The sequence below is a fragment of the Salvia hispanica genome, chromosome 4 (assembly GCF_023119035.1).
Source record: "Salvia hispanica cultivar TCC Black 2014 chromosome 4, UniMelb_Shisp_WGS_1.0, whole genome shotgun sequence".
Lineage (NCBI taxonomy): Eukaryota > Viridiplantae > Streptophyta > Magnoliopsida > Lamiales > Lamiaceae > Salvia > Salvia hispanica.
In genome coordinates, this window is record NC_062968.1 from 24,974,660 (window position 1) to 24,990,750 (window position 16,091).

The 16,091-nt window shown below is 38.1% G+C and overlaps 1 protein-coding gene, 1 long non-coding RNA gene and 1 other non-coding gene across 3 annotated transcripts; 2 read left to right on the plus strand and 1 right to left on the minus strand.

The window, feature by feature from the left end:
• Positions 1-122: 122 nt before the first annotated feature.
• Positions 123-791, plus strand: LOC125218364. The gene is made up of 2 exons (XR_007175945.1): positions 123-190; positions 535-791. It is a non-coding gene; the product is annotated as an uncharacterized LOC125218364 (long non-coding RNA).
• A 2,400-nt stretch (positions 792-3,191) lies between these two features.
• LOC125220756 lies at positions 3,192-5,451 on the plus strand. The gene is made up of 3 exons (XM_048122898.1): positions 3,192-4,137; positions 4,266-4,735; positions 4,846-5,451. The coding sequence occupies exons 1-3, from the start codon at positions 3,192-3,194 to the stop codon at positions 5,449-5,451; spliced, it is 2,022 nt and encodes a 673-aa protein (XP_047978855.1).
• Positions 3,663-3,769, minus strand: LOC125185750. Its single transcript, XR_007170251.1, has one exon. It is a non-coding gene; the product is annotated as a small nucleolar RNA R71 (small nucleolar RNA).
• Positions 5,452-16,091: the final 10,640 nt, after the last annotated feature.

Sequence of the window (16,091 nt, forward strand, 5' to 3'; positions counted from 1 at the left end):
AGGATTCTAGAATTTTTCTAGAAAAAAATGTGAAAAAGAATAAAATGAGCATACGCTTAGGATGCATTCACGTTTAATTTTCTTTGACTTCTTGTCTAATTAAGTATTATTTTATTTCCTAAAGGGACGTCTTCGTACGTCGTCTAAGGCCAAGTTAAAGAAATTTACGGAAAGGGATTTAGCTTTTGAGGTGGGCATTCTTTCAAATCTGATTTTAGTATGAAAATGTGAATCTTTACTCAAGTATGTTTGTCATGCCATGTTTTGTTTTATGGTTACCTATCTGCTTGGCTATGCTAATTTAGTTAAATCGAATTCGGGTCCCAGACAAAGTTCAGATATGATATTTAAGTTATGTGATTGTGCAATCAAAATCTATATGAAAGGAAAGTATTTAGTGACTCGGGCCTTTTTAAATAAAAATCCCGTGATCACTCAACTGTGGCTTGACAAATAAAAATAGAACTGTTTTGGCAATATGCCCACTGAGTATACCAAATACTCAGCCCTGCATGTTTAATTTCAAATGTGCAGGTTGAACGTAGACGAGAAGGCGAAGGTGTTGAGAACGATCATCCAATAAGTAGTTAGATAGCCCAAAGTAGTATGTTTTCATACATACTACTTTGTCTTGGACTTTTTCCGCTGCATTAGGATTTTGTACTAGGAGTCTATGAACCTAGACCGCACTCTGACTTTCTTTTGACTATGTACCCATTCGCCTTCAAAACTATTTCCTCGAGTTGAATTGTTTCTTGTATGCTTAATTTATGATTGATGAGCTTATATTAGTCGCGAAATAACTATGCTCACTAGCACTAGGGAGCTATGGTCGTGACATGTTTAAACCAAAATATCCGAAAAACGTTTTAATCCCCAAAATCTCCTGGTATCTTTATTATAATTGTCACTCCTCAACCTTTATGACGTATGCACTTACTATAAATATATTTTAAATTTTCAAAAGCACGCATATTATATAATTCCAAAAATCAACATTTATCAATTGAATATTTCAAACCATTCTAAACTCTAGTGGGACCCTCTCACCACTCTATATACTATATATTTATCTACATGCAAAAATGATGAGGAAGAGAAGGTTTCCAAAACGCGTCAGCCGCCGACCCCGATAACATGTGCAATTCCTACGACCCATGTCAATGAAAAACTTCACTGATATCTTATTCCTGAAAAATATTAGTGGTTTATATGAGCCACAACTCAGTGTATATAAACCTTACCTTTAATTCCACATCCAGATATCAATATATTCTTTAAGAAATATATATAACAATAACCAACAAATTATTAGAAACAATTTCATGTACATATGCATATGCCACACTATTCAGTTTATTATTCTGTGACAAATCAAGCCCGACATCTGCCCAAGATTCCATTGTATCTGACCCGAAGGTCTCATTGCCATTGTACATATATATATATATGACCCTAAGGTCCATTGCCACTGTATATATGACCCGTAGGTCTCATTGCCATTGTATACATATATAAGACCCGAAGGTCCATTGCCATTGTATATATATGACCCGTAGGTCCATTGCCATTGTATATGACCCGTAGGTCCATTGCCATTGATATCAGACCCAGGCATGACTGTCACAGATCCTTTTTAATCCAATGATTCAAATAATTCTAAAACCATGTGTAAACATATCAATTGCATCAATTACATATCTCTTGCAACAATCACATATCCATATTATATTCCACCATTAATATCAAATAACACATTGCCATTTTAATTTCACATCATATAATTCAAATATTCGCTCCAATTTAACGCGTAGCAATCAATCACATAAATATGTAAAATTAAAAGTGTGATTTATATACACCTGATTACGACAAATAACCCATGTTCTGAATCTGTCTCCTAGTCAGTTTCTCGATCCTATTATCATAGTATACATTTAACCAACAACAAAAGTATATACATATTTTAAAACTACATGGTCATATGTCTAACCTTGAATCCGAGAGCGGGAATTCTATTTAATTTTAGTGCATAACTGTATAAAATTTTACTTTCTGATCTACGTCTCCAACTCTACTTTTCTTCTGCTTTATTTTTATTTTTCCTTCCTCAAGCTGACTTTCATCTCTTATTTATATATATAATATGTGTCGGCTTAAATTTGCTTAGTCACCTTACTCATTTTTATTTGCTTTTGTTTTATGTTCAAATTGTCTTCCATTCAATCTATGTTTTTAGCTTATTCATTTATGTGTAACTAAACTCATAGGATTCTAGGGATGTGTTAGTAACAACTTTGGTTATACAAATTCCTTTTTCTATTTAATATCCGTTTTGTTTTTACTTTGTTTCTTCCCTAAGTAATTTTGATGTTGCATGATTGAGTGACACAATTGTGTATGAGTTAATATAACTCGCTTCATAACTGTGACAGAGTTCTAGCAAGTTAGATCCACTTAGTAGACGCTACAGTTAGCTTCCCTTAAAATGGCACTTGTTAATTGAGAGTGAGGACTTTTCAAGGGTCTTAGGAGCTTTTTGGAGTTACGTGTTAGGATTGACAACCCTAATCTTGTAATCAACGTTTGTATCGCATGAGCATAAGCTAGGTGACTAGTTCTATCAAAGTAATAACTGTGCTAGAGTATTGTAGTTGGACTTTTGTATAACCATAACTGTGAACACACATCCCTGGGATTCCCTTATCTCTATCGTCTTTCTCCGTGTTTTATTCACTTTTAGTTGGTCTACGCTTTCTATTGTTTTTAGTTTTCCAAAAGTTTTCAAAACCCACTTGTTTTTCCAGATAGTATTTGGGTCTTAGTAGAGGATAAACACTTTGTGTTCGTCTTCCCCGTGTTCGATATCCGGTACTAACCTTTAGCTATACTATATATATATACTCGGTATACTTGCAGGTTTATTTAGTGCTAATAAAAAGTTCATCAAGTTTTTGGTGCCGGAGAAGACAATTCACTTTGGAGTGATATCTTCAAACGAACAATTTTGCTACTTTGGATTTTAATTGCTTTCTGTTTTTAATTTTAGTTTCTAATTCGTTTTTGTTTTTGGTTCTTGCAGGTTTTGTATGCGAACGCGCTCTGGGAAGGACAGCCTAGAACCGCTCGACTTGGAACTTGAAAGAGCTCGTAGGAAAATAAGAAGTGAAAAAGGATCAGGATCAGGAACAATGGGTGACCGAACAGACATCGAGAAATTGCAGGAAATGGTGAAGCTACTGATAGATGAGAGAGATGCGGAAAGGGCAGCCCGCGAGGCTTTAGAGAAGAAGAATCAGGAAATACAACCCGTGATGAACATGTTCAATCATGGGAATATGATAACCTTTCCCGAAGGACCTCGTATAGACGCTAACAATTTCGAGTTACGCATGCCCCTTATTCAAAGGGTCGAGCAAACTCCTTTTGCAGGTAGGGCTACAGAGGATGCCAATCGCCATCTCTCCAAATTTGTGGAGATCTCAAACACTCTCAAGTTGAATGGTGTCGATGACGATTCCATAAGGGTAAGACTCTTTCCCTTTTCATTAACTGATTCTGCTAAAGAGTGGTTTGAATGTATGCCCAGAGAAAAGGTCTCCACATGGAAGGACATTGTAGCTGCCTTCCTCGACAAGTACTATCCGTCGGGCACAATATTGAAGCTCAAAAGCGAGATCTTCCAATTCATACAAGGCCATGACGAACCCCTCTATGAGGCATTTGCTCGTTTCAAAGCCCTTCTCCGAAAGTGCCCTAACCATGGTTTCACCGTGGACCATCAGGTAGGAATTCTCTATAATGGGTTTAACGAGAAAATTTGTGCTATGCTTGATTCAGGTGCAAATGGAGGGTTCTTAAGGAAGTCAGGTGAGGAAGCCATGGCGGTGATAGAGGAATTCGCCACCAACAGCAGGGGGTGGTCGAAAGAAAGGCATAACCTAAAAAGGATAGTTGCAGTTGAAGAAGCCGAGGAAAGCTCTTTTGCAAAGGAATTGGCCGAGCTTCGAGTTAGGGTGGACCAAATGGATTCATCAAGGAAGGAGGACCCGATTCCACCAACCTCCATTATAGCAGTCTCTAAACCCGAAACTCCTACCCCGACAGTGGAGGAAATCAACTACATGCAAGGAGGCGGTCCCAATAGAAATTACAACAATAATTATCGCCCTAACCAGGGGGCGGTAATTTCAATAATTATAATGGAAACCGACCTCATCCTAATCTCTCTTATTCTAACAATAATTACTTGCAACCCTCCGCAGGATTTAATGTTAGCAAGGGAGGAGTAGTTGAGACACTCAAGAAGGAGGAAAAGTATGAACAAGGGATCACAAGGATCTTGGAGGTAATCGCGCAAGACAGGAAGGTTAATGACACCAAGATCGGAGTGGTCGAAGCTAGAATAAACAACCTCGAGCAGGGAATGAACACGATCTCAACTGCCATAGCCAACATCAACACGCAAATGGAGCAAATCCAAAAGAAGTTAGATGAGGACAGGGCAAAGGCAGCCACACGAGTGGACGACGTCAACAAAAAGTGGGTGGCAAAGCAGAAAACTGGGGACTGCCCAGTCGCCGGTGGACCGCCGCACACCACGCGGCGGACCGCCACTGAAGCACAAAATGGAGTCTGCCCAGCCATCGGAAGACCGCCGCACACTATGCGGCGGGCCGCCACAGAGATGGCAGAAGCACCCGCTCAGCAGGGACTCGTGCGGCACAATGGGATTGTGCTACCTTTCCAGCCAAAGAGGAAGTTTAAGCTCGAGAGCATTTTAAACATTTTTTTAACATGTTTTGTAAAGTTCATACTAACATTCCTTTAGTTGAATCGTTGCAGGAAATACCTAGGTACGCAAAGCTACTAAGGGAGGCGGTGATGAGGAAGAGAAAGCCAACAAAAGCCGACCTTAAGCTACCACATCATTGCAGCGAGATCATCCAAAAGGAGAAGGCAGTGAAGCAGAGAGATCCGGGCCAATTCATTATCCGATGCCGGATTGGAGAGGGAAAGGTTGACAAGGCCCTATGCGATCTAGGATCTTCCATCAATCTCATGCCGCTGAAGTACTACGAAAAGCTCAACATTGGGCCACTCAAAACTTCAGACGTAACACTCAGGTTGGCCGATAACTCGACCATAAAAACTTTTGGTATGATTGAGGATGTCTTAGTGAAAATAGATGATTTCATTTTTCCCGCCGATTTTATTGTGCTTGACATGAAAGTAGACAAGAACGTCCCTCTAATCTTAGGGAGAGATTTTTTTGCCACTTGCAAAGCTTTGATTGATGTAGGTCGTGGCGAGATCACAATTAGCGACAACCATAGCCAATCCACCTATAAGATCGAAAGCGAGATGCTCAAGTTTGAGGAAGCAAAGCGGGCAAAGATGGAACAGCAGTGTAGGGCAGTCATGGTCACAGATTTGACCAAACCCCAATGAAAAGCCTTGGATCTGTGTGTGCGTGTATTCAAATAGGGAATAACAGGTTTCCTGGATCCAGCAAATCCACTAGATCACGTGGTCTAGGAACTCGTTGATCGCAAGGAATCCCGGTCGTCGGACACACAGAGCACTTCTTTCAAAAACCCTCAACCACTTTACTAAACCTAGTATAGGGAAGTAGGGATCGATCCCACAGAGAAGGATGCTTAATACTCATGTTCAAGGATTTGGGTGTGTTTTTGGTGTTGGCTGCTGCCACGCATTTTCTTGGGTTGAGGAAAAACAAAATTAACTTGACTTGGGAAACATTAAAAATTCTTAAGCTAACAGCTAGACCTAGGAAATAAACCTACTGTGGGGACCATGACTAAAAAAGCAAAGTACGAACGAAAAGTTGGCAGAATAACTAACTCTCGTACTAACTAACAACGACATCGTCTTCTACAACCAAATTGCGTAAAACTTCTTAAGAAATTCAACATAAGCGAAATTAAAACAGAGCAACTGACTTTTAAATCAAATTAATGCATAAACAACGAAGAACCTAATAGATCTGCATACTCTAGACGAAGCGAAACAGAAAACAAGAAGAAAAACAGAATCCATCGAACAACTATTTTTCCACACGTCGAATCCAACCTCCGACGCTAAATCCACTCCGGATCCAAGCGTCCAACATGAACTCCAACCAACAGAAACTCTTCATCACGTTAGATTTAAACAAGGAACTCCGAATACTCAAATAACCACAGATCTATCACCAAATTCCATATCAAACACCACAACATCAAAATAAACAGAGATCGACATAACATTTGAAGAAATAAACTAACAGCAGAGAGATCTATGCAAATTGACTTGAAACTGCTAAATGCAGATCAACAAACAGAAAGACAAATAAGTATCATCCACAGCAAGGTCGACTCCCAAAAGTGAAGTTCGACGGTAAAAACCAGCAAAACAACTGAAATTAAAAGTAATTGTATCTTCGCCCACACTCGGACGGTGTTGCCAACCACGAAATTTCTAAGAAAATAACCTTCCGTTCCCGACTACCCCAGATCCATTCCCAAGTGTGTGTAAAGTGTGTGAGCTAAGAAGAGTAAAAAAAAGTGATAGTTCTTGCGTTGCATGCTCTTCTATATATAGGCGTTTGAGTGGGGCCCAGCGAGGTATAGATAAGACTTTGTTGCCCTCAGCTATTGACTCCTCTATCACGCCAATTTCCCTTGTAAATTCTGCTCACTTTGTTCATTTCCTTCGCTAGACCATCTCCTTCAGTACTTCCTTGATCTAGCGATTTTCTTCACACACCTGGCTTAGGAAACGTGTTAGACCCAGCAAATTATAACATTTTTCGCACATTACCGATGCATGAAATTAGCCTTATCACCCAACCTTTGAAATAGGGGAGTATACTACATCTGCCATCTACACTATAAAAGAGGTAAGACGTTCTCCCAAAAAGGACGATACTAATCCCTCCACTTCTGTCCCGCAGAAAAAGAGGCAAAAGAGGAAGAAGGCAACCAAGGAGGACCCCGAGATTTATGTTATCAAAACAAATAAGGGGAAATACAAGTGGTGGAAGAAGCTAGGGACCAAGTTGCTCCCTATGCCTATTTTCAACACTCGGGTCGCTGATCCGCCCAATTAGTGGGCCACTTCAAGTCGAGCTAACGACTAAAAACAAAAGCGCAATTTTCAAGGTACGTTTTTTTTCAGTAGTTTACTCACGTCCCTACCAACTCTGCAAACTTAGTTTACACTTTGTTGTAAATAAGTTTAGTGGTGGACTGTGAGTTTAGGATTTTTGTTTTTGTTTTTCAAAACCTCATAGGTGAATTTTGTGTTCTAAAAATGTTTTCTTGAATCCATGTCGTGAACTTAACGTGAAGAACTTTGAAACACACATGCTTAGGGACATACTTTAGACCGAGTTGCCAATGATATTACATTCCATCTATGTTTAATTGTGGCTTAACGTTTTGATTTGATGGTTTGGTGAAAAGGTGCATAATTAGTGAATTGCTTGTTCGCCTTGAATCATGATTTATACCTTGTGAGGATTTGAGCCTATATTTCATTCTTGTGTGATTTATCTGCATTCATGTTTATGTTTCTAGAACTTGCTCCTAGCCTTGCCTAAGTTTACATAGTGTTTAAGTTGATTTAGGAGGATGATTGACCATCTTTTCTTAGCCTACTTTTGTCCAAAATATTGACCTTCTCAAAATTTCAAATTTTTTCCCTTTGGAGCCAATTTTGAGCCTTTAAGCCTATTCTTTGGAAGCCAAAATGATGGTGACAATTCCTTGGGTTAGTTAGTTTTTGCTATCTTATTTTGTAAAGGAATTGGAGAGATAAGGAGAAAGTATAAAAAGTGGTGTGCTTAATGTAAAGAAAAGTACAAGTTGTGAAATTGAGAAAAATTCCAAATATGTGCTTGATCTTAGAAAAAAAAAGGATGTGTAAGAAAGAAAAAGAAAAAGAAAGAAATGTGTGAAAGGTTGTGAAATGAAAAGAAAATCAAAGGATTGGAAAGTGAGTTGAAGGAGAAATAAATAAAGTGTTAATAGTGTCTTGGGTTTAGAAAAGTGGAGTTATCTTTACTCTACTTGGGATATTTTTATTTTTAAGTCACTTTTAGCCAAATATTCTTCACCTACCAAAGAGCCTACATTACAACCAAAGATAAAGACCTTTCGGACTTTTGAAGCTTAATCACATTTAGTAGAGGAGGGATTAGACTTTGAGCAAGCCTATGGTAAACTTTGCATGATGCATGATTTGAGTGCTTATATACACATTATCCTTATACACTTTGAGAGTGAGAGAACACTTCCCATCTTTGGAAGTTTGTCACATGCGAGGGCTTGAATTCAAGGTGTTCCACGAGTTAGTAATGAAAGTGCACTAATAAGCCTTGCTTGATTTGATTGCGTTAATACATGTTTAAATTGTTCTTCAATCTTTTGAGGCAATTATGACATCTAGTCCTTGTGCATTCCGTGCGTCTATTCTTGTGTCTTTATTGTTTTGTTCGAGGACAAACAAAAATGTCAAAGTCACTCTACATGTCCATTATTTGCATATTTTGTCTATTTTGGTATTTTGACGTGTTTTGTGAGAAATGTGCATAATTGAGCTGAAAAAGGGAGCCAAAACGCCAAGTTTGGAAATCTGGAGTCAGACGGCGACCGGCGACCGCCGCAGATGTGTGCGGCGACCGCCGGCGCCCGGCGGGCAGATCAATGCAGCGGTCCGCCTCGGAAAAATGTGCTTGGAAGAGAAGTCTCTTCCGGCAACCGCCGAAAGACGTGCGGCGGTCCGCCGCCGAGGGAACAGACTCTCTGGACTCCAACGCGGCGACCGCCAACCAAGGTGCGGCGGTCCGCCGGAGAAAGGCGGCGAATTCGAGAAGCCCTAGATTTGCGCCCAGATTTACCATATTTTGGAGATCTTTTCCTTCTACAACAAGGAATGGCTTTCCTCTATAAATAAGACCTCAAGCTTCATCAAAGAGAGAGAACTTCTACTTGCAAAATACTTCATAGAGATCAAGACCTAGAGTACTTCATTGGTGCAAGGAGTTGGAGAAGGATTTCAAGAACATCAAGAACGACAAGGATTCAACCTACGGGTTTTATTTGCTTTAGTTTTATGTTCAAATTGTCTTCCCTTCAATCTATGTTTTTAGCTTATTCATTTATGTGTAACTAAACTCATAGGATTCTAGGGATGTGTTAGTAACGACTTTGGTTATACAAATTTCTTTTTCTATTTAATATCCGTTTTGTTTTTACTTTGTTTCTTCCCTAAGTAATTTTGATGCTGCATGATTGAGTGACACAATTGTGTATGATTTAATATAACTTGTTTCATAACTGTGACAGAGTTCTAGCGAGTTAGATCCACTTAGTAGACGCTATAGTTAGCTTCCCTTAAAACGGCACTGTTAATTGAGAGTGAGGACTTTTCAAGGGTCTTAGGAGCTTTTTGGAGTTACGTGTTAGGATTGAAAACCCTAATCTTGTAATCAATGTTTGTATCGCATGAGCATAAGCTAGGTGACTCGTTCTATCAAAGTAATAACTGTGCTAGGGTATTGTAGTTGGAATTTTGTATAACCATAACTGTGAACACACATCCCTGGGATTCCCTTATCTCTATCGTCTTTCTCCGTGTTTTATTCGCTTTTAGTTGGTCTATGCTTTCTATTGTTTTTAGTTTTCCAAAAGTTTTCAAAACCCACTTGTTTTTCCAGATAGTATTTGAGTCTTAGTAGAGGATAAACACTTTGTGTTCGTCTTCCCCGTGTTCGATATCCGGTACTAACCTTTAGCTATACTATATATACTCGGTATACTTGCAGGTTTATTTAGTGCTAATAAAAAGTGCATCAAGACTGCTCTGCCTTACGTGGCTCTCCCTCTCTGTTAGGAGCTGGCCGGCTCTGTGGAGGAGGCCCGTGGGAGTAGTCCCTCTTAGGTGGCATGGGCCGCTTCCCCGAAGCATAACAAGTCAACGCCGAGTGGCACACATGTTTACACTCGGAACAATAAGGGATTTTTTCCCATTTCACCTTCAATGTCACCTGTTTACCCGCAATACTGATATCAATCTCCTCAACGATGGGGCGCGACAAATCAACCTCCACACAAATACGAGCTACAAGATCTAGTAATAGTGGCACGATCAACTTGCACAGGCTTACTTGTCACCCTAATTCTTGTAATTTTCGAACCCTAGACCCCTTTGAAGAGAAATTCGATTTTCTTCCGGAATTTATTTAATCCTTGGGATATTTATCCAAATTAAATTCCAAGAGCCAATTATTTCCTTGTTTAGAGATGTAAAAATCGAGCCCCCTTATTTTTCTAGTGATTTTCGAAAATCACCATATTTGGGAAGGAAGGAATTATTTTATTTTATTTGACTCCTTACTTGATTTCCTTCCATACCTAGAGTTTAATTATTCTACCAAATCTTTCCATACCTCAAGAGATCTTGCCTTACCTTATTCTAGGCAATATTTGAAAATCCATGCCTTATTTAATTAGGCATAGGAGGCGCCATTTTTGACTCCAAGAATAGGAGAATTCTTATTTTATTTTGCTCCATAATATTTTATTCTATATGGAAAAATACCAAAACAAAATCTTGGCTATTTAGAAGCCATAATTTTCGAAACCTATGGGATTTGCCCTAGGATCTATTTTTGTTAATTCTTCTTCCCTACTTCACAATATTATTTTATTTTATTTAATTTGTGGAGAATGAGATCTTACCAAATATTCTATTCTAATTACCTAAAGATCTTGTTGAACTCTATAAATAAGAACCAAAACCCCAACCCTAGCCCCCATATTTTCGGCCCCCACCTCCCACACACTCTCTCAAATTTTCTTCTTCTACTCTCCAATATTTTGCTATCTTTTGGAGAAGAATTGAAGTTTAATCCAAGAACTTTGAAGAATCAAGGCTAATACTTGTTTTCTACCGATCGTTTTTCTCAAAAAGGTATTTTTGTTTAAGAGTTATGCTTGTTCTCCTTCTACCTCTTCTTTTTCTTCTTCTAACCGATTAATCGGTCTTCTTGAACCCTCATGCATCTTGGTTGAGTGAAAGAGGGATAAAAAGGGATGTGGGAACATGTGTATGTGTGTGTGCCGTGTGTGTGTGCGTGGCGTGTGTGTGTGTGTGCCGTGTGTGTGTGTGTGTTGTTGTGTTGTGTAGTGTGTGTTTGATGGTTAAATAATCTTGTGTGATAAACATGGTCTTGATTAATTGGTAATGATAAGATAAATCGTTGGGAAGAGGGAAAAGTAATGAGACATGCATGAGTAAGACTAGTATTGAACCTAATTTGTGATATGTGCCTATGTGATTAAAAGGTGAAACTTTGGTTGCGAAGCCGGATAACGGAAAAGCGAAACTACTTGAAAACTAAGCAATCGAGGTGGGCTTTACTCTTAAAACTCTCTTTTATTTTGTCAAAAGTATTGATTGGTGGTATAAGGGTGGTTTAACTGTTATGCCATGCCTATGTCTGTTTTATTGTGATATTGTGTGTCTGATGCCTAGTTTGTGAGTTCGCTCCATTGGGCTATATGGCTATGGATAAGTTTATACGAATTCGGGTCTGAGTATGGGCCGCAAGCCCTACCAGGCTGTGTACACGATGGGATCGGGAGCCGTCCTTGCTAGTCGGCCGGTCTCGTGGGCGAAAAGTGTGGCCACACTTTCGTCGCACCATGGAATGATTGTGATTGTGGATTATGTTGAGGAAAATGGGGAGTTATTTTGACTGGCCAGTCTATGGAAAATATATTTTGTGATACTCGTGATATTCTTTTATAACTGCTTAAAACTCGAGTTCACTTGGTAAGGGTGGCATAACTTATAAAATGTTTTGGCAATGAGCTCACTGAGTATCTCAAAATACTCAGCCCTGCATGTGTTTTCCTTATGTGCAGGTTGAACGATGACGAGCGGTGGCGGGTGTTGAGCAGCTTAATTAATTAATATGGAGATGTTGAAATCTAAGTGTAGTTGTGTCATCATACATAGCTATGCTTTTCTCTTGGTCGTTTTCCGCTGAATTTTGATACACTTTAGAATTTCTTTTGGGAATATTTGCATCTTGCCTTCGGTTTGAGGCCTTGGCTTTTCTTGTGACCTTGTCTTGGATATTGTGTCGTACTCTTAAGATTTTTGATCGTCATTTATGATATCTTTCTTCCTTTAAACTTCTAGGTTAAGTCGTTGCATTAAATACTCTGATATTCCTTCCAATTCTTTTGGTCAGTACTCTTTGAATGAAACCCTAGCCTATGTTTACTTCTTTGGAGTCCGTTTGGGTAGCAGCCGCCGCATTTATTGTACCCTAGGAGGGCGGGCTGTTACACTTCGCCTCGTTTGTCTATATGATCACGATCAAGAAAGATTCATTCTCGTATTCTATCTTTTTGTTCATCTTTGTTCATGGTTTGATCGGCGGGCTTGACCCCGCAATTGCCATTTTTCCTCTAACGAGCGCATTTACGTTGCCGAACTCTTGTTAAGGGCGGGACTTGTTATTCATTTGAATCATTCAAAAAATATCAAATAATCTTATTTTCCTTTTACGCATTTTTCATTCTTGTATTTTATCTTTTTGTTCATCTTTGTTTACGGTTTGATCGGCGGGCTTGACCCCGCGATTGCCGTTTTTCCTCCGATGAGCGCCTTCACACTGCCAAACTCTTGTTAAGGGAAATTATCCCGTAACAGTTGCAAACTCTAAAATATTGTACAAACTCGAAATATATGATCTGAACTGTTAGAAAATGTCAACAGATGGCAAAATAATATTAACAGAAAATGTCAACATAGTGTGTTGATGCTGTGTTGACATTATGTTGACGTTGTATTAACTTCAAAATCTTGAAATTTTACACTGTGTAGACACTGTGTTGAGGAATTTGGAGTTTGTACAATACTCCCTCTGTCCCACGTTACTTGAGTCACTTCTTTTTTGCACTCGTTTTGAAAAAATAATAATAAATAATTAAAGTGAAGAGAAAATAAAGTAAAAAAAAGAATAATATAGTTAAGACTCTTCTCTACATTATTCTCTCTCTTACTTTTTTTTCTCTCCATTTTAACTATTTATTATTATTTTTCCAAAACGAGTGCAAAAAAGAAATGACTCAAGTAACGTGGGACAGAGGGAGTATATAAAGTTTGTATTTTATCACTACCCAGATTATAATCAATGTCGAACTAATTTATAGCGCTGAATCGTCGAACCCTTAGCTTTTAGTTCTTTTTATTTTATTTTAGTACTCCCTCCGTCCCATAGTAGATGTCACACTTGGGGATTGGCTAGGGGTGGGTCGATACGATATATCGTATCGAAAACGTTGTATCGTGTATCGTATCGAAAATATCGATATGAAAGAATATCATATCGTTATCGTATCGAATGTTTCGATATATCGAACTTTTGATATAAAAAAATTTCATATCGTTATCGTATCGATATTTCGATATATCGTATCGAAATTCAATATATCGTTAAATATCGATATATATCGAAAATTTAAATATATATCGATATATATCGAAAATATAATATCGATATATATCGAAAATATCGATATATCGAAAATTTTCGATATATATCGTATTTTCGATATAAAACGATATATCGCGATATAAGGAAATTCATATCGTTATCATATCGAAAGTTTTCGATACGACATCGTATCGTATCGAAAATTACGATATATCGAAAATTCGATAATTTTTCGATATTTTTCAATACGATACGAGCGATATATCATTTTTTCGGTATTTTTCCCCAGCCCTAGGATTGACACATGATTTTAGGCGGTGTTGTTTTGTGTGTTAAATGAAAAAATAAAATAATATTTTTATATTAATGTGAGAGAGAATTTTTTCCAAAAAAGAAAATGTGACATCTTTTGTGGAACAAACTAGAAAGAAAAGTGTGACATCTATTATGAGAATGAGTGAGTACGTTATTAGATAATACGGAGTTCATTTTAATTTATTTTATACAGAATTTATTTTTAAATAATTTTAGTTCATTCTTTTTTATAATAAATTAAAACGATAAAAAAAAATTAAAACGATCTTAAATGGATTCAATGTTATTTAATAATGAATTTCGTATTAGTTCGACCATTCAACTTTGGAAATTAGTTCCTAGAATTGATAAAAAGCGATCAAGCTGAGATGGGTCATATATCTATATGAGTTGGGTGAATATCCATGTCAATTGCCACCGATCAATATCAAACTTTAGGTATTCTTATTTTATAGAATAAAGTTGAGCTTATCTTACCCATACACGTCAGTGGATAGGCAATCCATGTCCACACAAAATTGTTCCTTGTTGAAAGTAATGTCTTCTTAAACTTGGAAGCTTCATGCCCTTGCACTCATGTTTCCCCTTTAAAAGAAATTAGTAGTAATAATATATGCCCTAGGATAGTTGTAAAGAAGACCGCTAACAAATATCCCACGTTTCTTCATCAACAGTTGGTTATTAACAGATTTGGCGCTTAAGAAAATGTTGACAGATTCAATAAACATAAAGTTCAAATGTTTTAATCACATAGCGTATATTTCAAATGCTTATCTTGAATTGGGCATGTAATAGAACTCAATTAGGAAATAGTGTGCCGAGCAAAATTAATTGAACTTTTACCAATTTGACGACCAATCCATGCCAAGCAGTCAACAAAGAAGCCAAGTCAAAGCCGTCGTGCTTGAAACGCCAACTCTCTCTCTCTCTACCCGCCTATATATATAGCTAATCAATCATCATCTTCATCACCATCATCAATAAGCAAGCTCATCAAGTCCCACACGATTTAAATTCCTGTTTTTGCAGTTAAAGATTGTATTCTGCTTTGTGAGTTTCACATCGTTAATCATGGAAATGGATGGAAGCACTCTGGTGAAGGTGGTGCTCTTCATTCTGGTTCAAGGCCTCGTTTATCTCATTCTCTCGCAATCGTCAAACGTTTTCTCCAAACTGCCGCGATCGCACAGCTTCAAGACGGCCAGGACCCTCAGCATCCGTCGCTGGGCCGCTGCCCTAGCCGATATTCCTGCAGCCAGCGGTGAAGCATCTCCCACAACCAAGGGATTTTTCCGCTCCTTCAGCCGGAAGGATTAATCTTTCATATTTTTTGGTATATTCTTTTCTTCTTTTCCGTTGTATGTACATATTCATATTGGTATTGATATCTATCATATGTTATTTTCATTTTCCAGTCATCCCATTCCAATATACTACTGTCTACGGAGTAGTTTATTTGGATCAATTATTTTTTTGAGTTTGAAGAGCAATACAAATAATAAACATTTAAATTTACACTTAAAATGGAACACTGAATGGACTCTTCAGATCCGGCCATTTGCTTCTTCACGGCGTTTTCTCGTTGGAAATAGCGCCGGCGATGGCTTCAAAATTGTGATTCCAGTGGGCTGTATAACCCTTTTATTTGGTATGGGTTAAAACCATTCTAAAAATTTAAATGGGTACTGAAAAAGGTCAAAATCTGGAAGCTGTACAACCTAGCAGCCCGTTGGACTCCAGCCAGTGGGTGCTGAAACAAGTCCAGAGAGCTTGGAAACTTTCCAGCGGCCCGCTGGGCCTGTTCGCGCTCAACAGTCTCAGTTTAATCCAATTTTTTCGGCAATTTTGAAGTCTAATAAGAGTGTGCTTCGTACCATTCTCTTCTGTCTTCATCTTCCAAAGAGCTTCGTGTTGATACCTTGAACATTTCATTTGGAGTTCTGTGGTGAAAGTTTATGGTCATTTTACGAACATCACGCAATGTTGTCAAGTGCTGAATTAAGGCGAAAATTCAAAGAAGAAAAAAAACATTACCTTGTGATGCCAAATCTTTTCCTTAACTTATGGAGCACGAAATATACCTTCTCTAAACATTTTTCGAACCTGTAAATATCCCATAACCCAACTCATAATATTCACCAGTTTTAGAGCCACCATTCCATCTCCCTTTTTACACATAAATTCCACCATTTTCTATAATTCTTCCATCTTCAACAAGGAGGCGAGAGACATATATTTTCTATAATTCTTCCATTTTCTA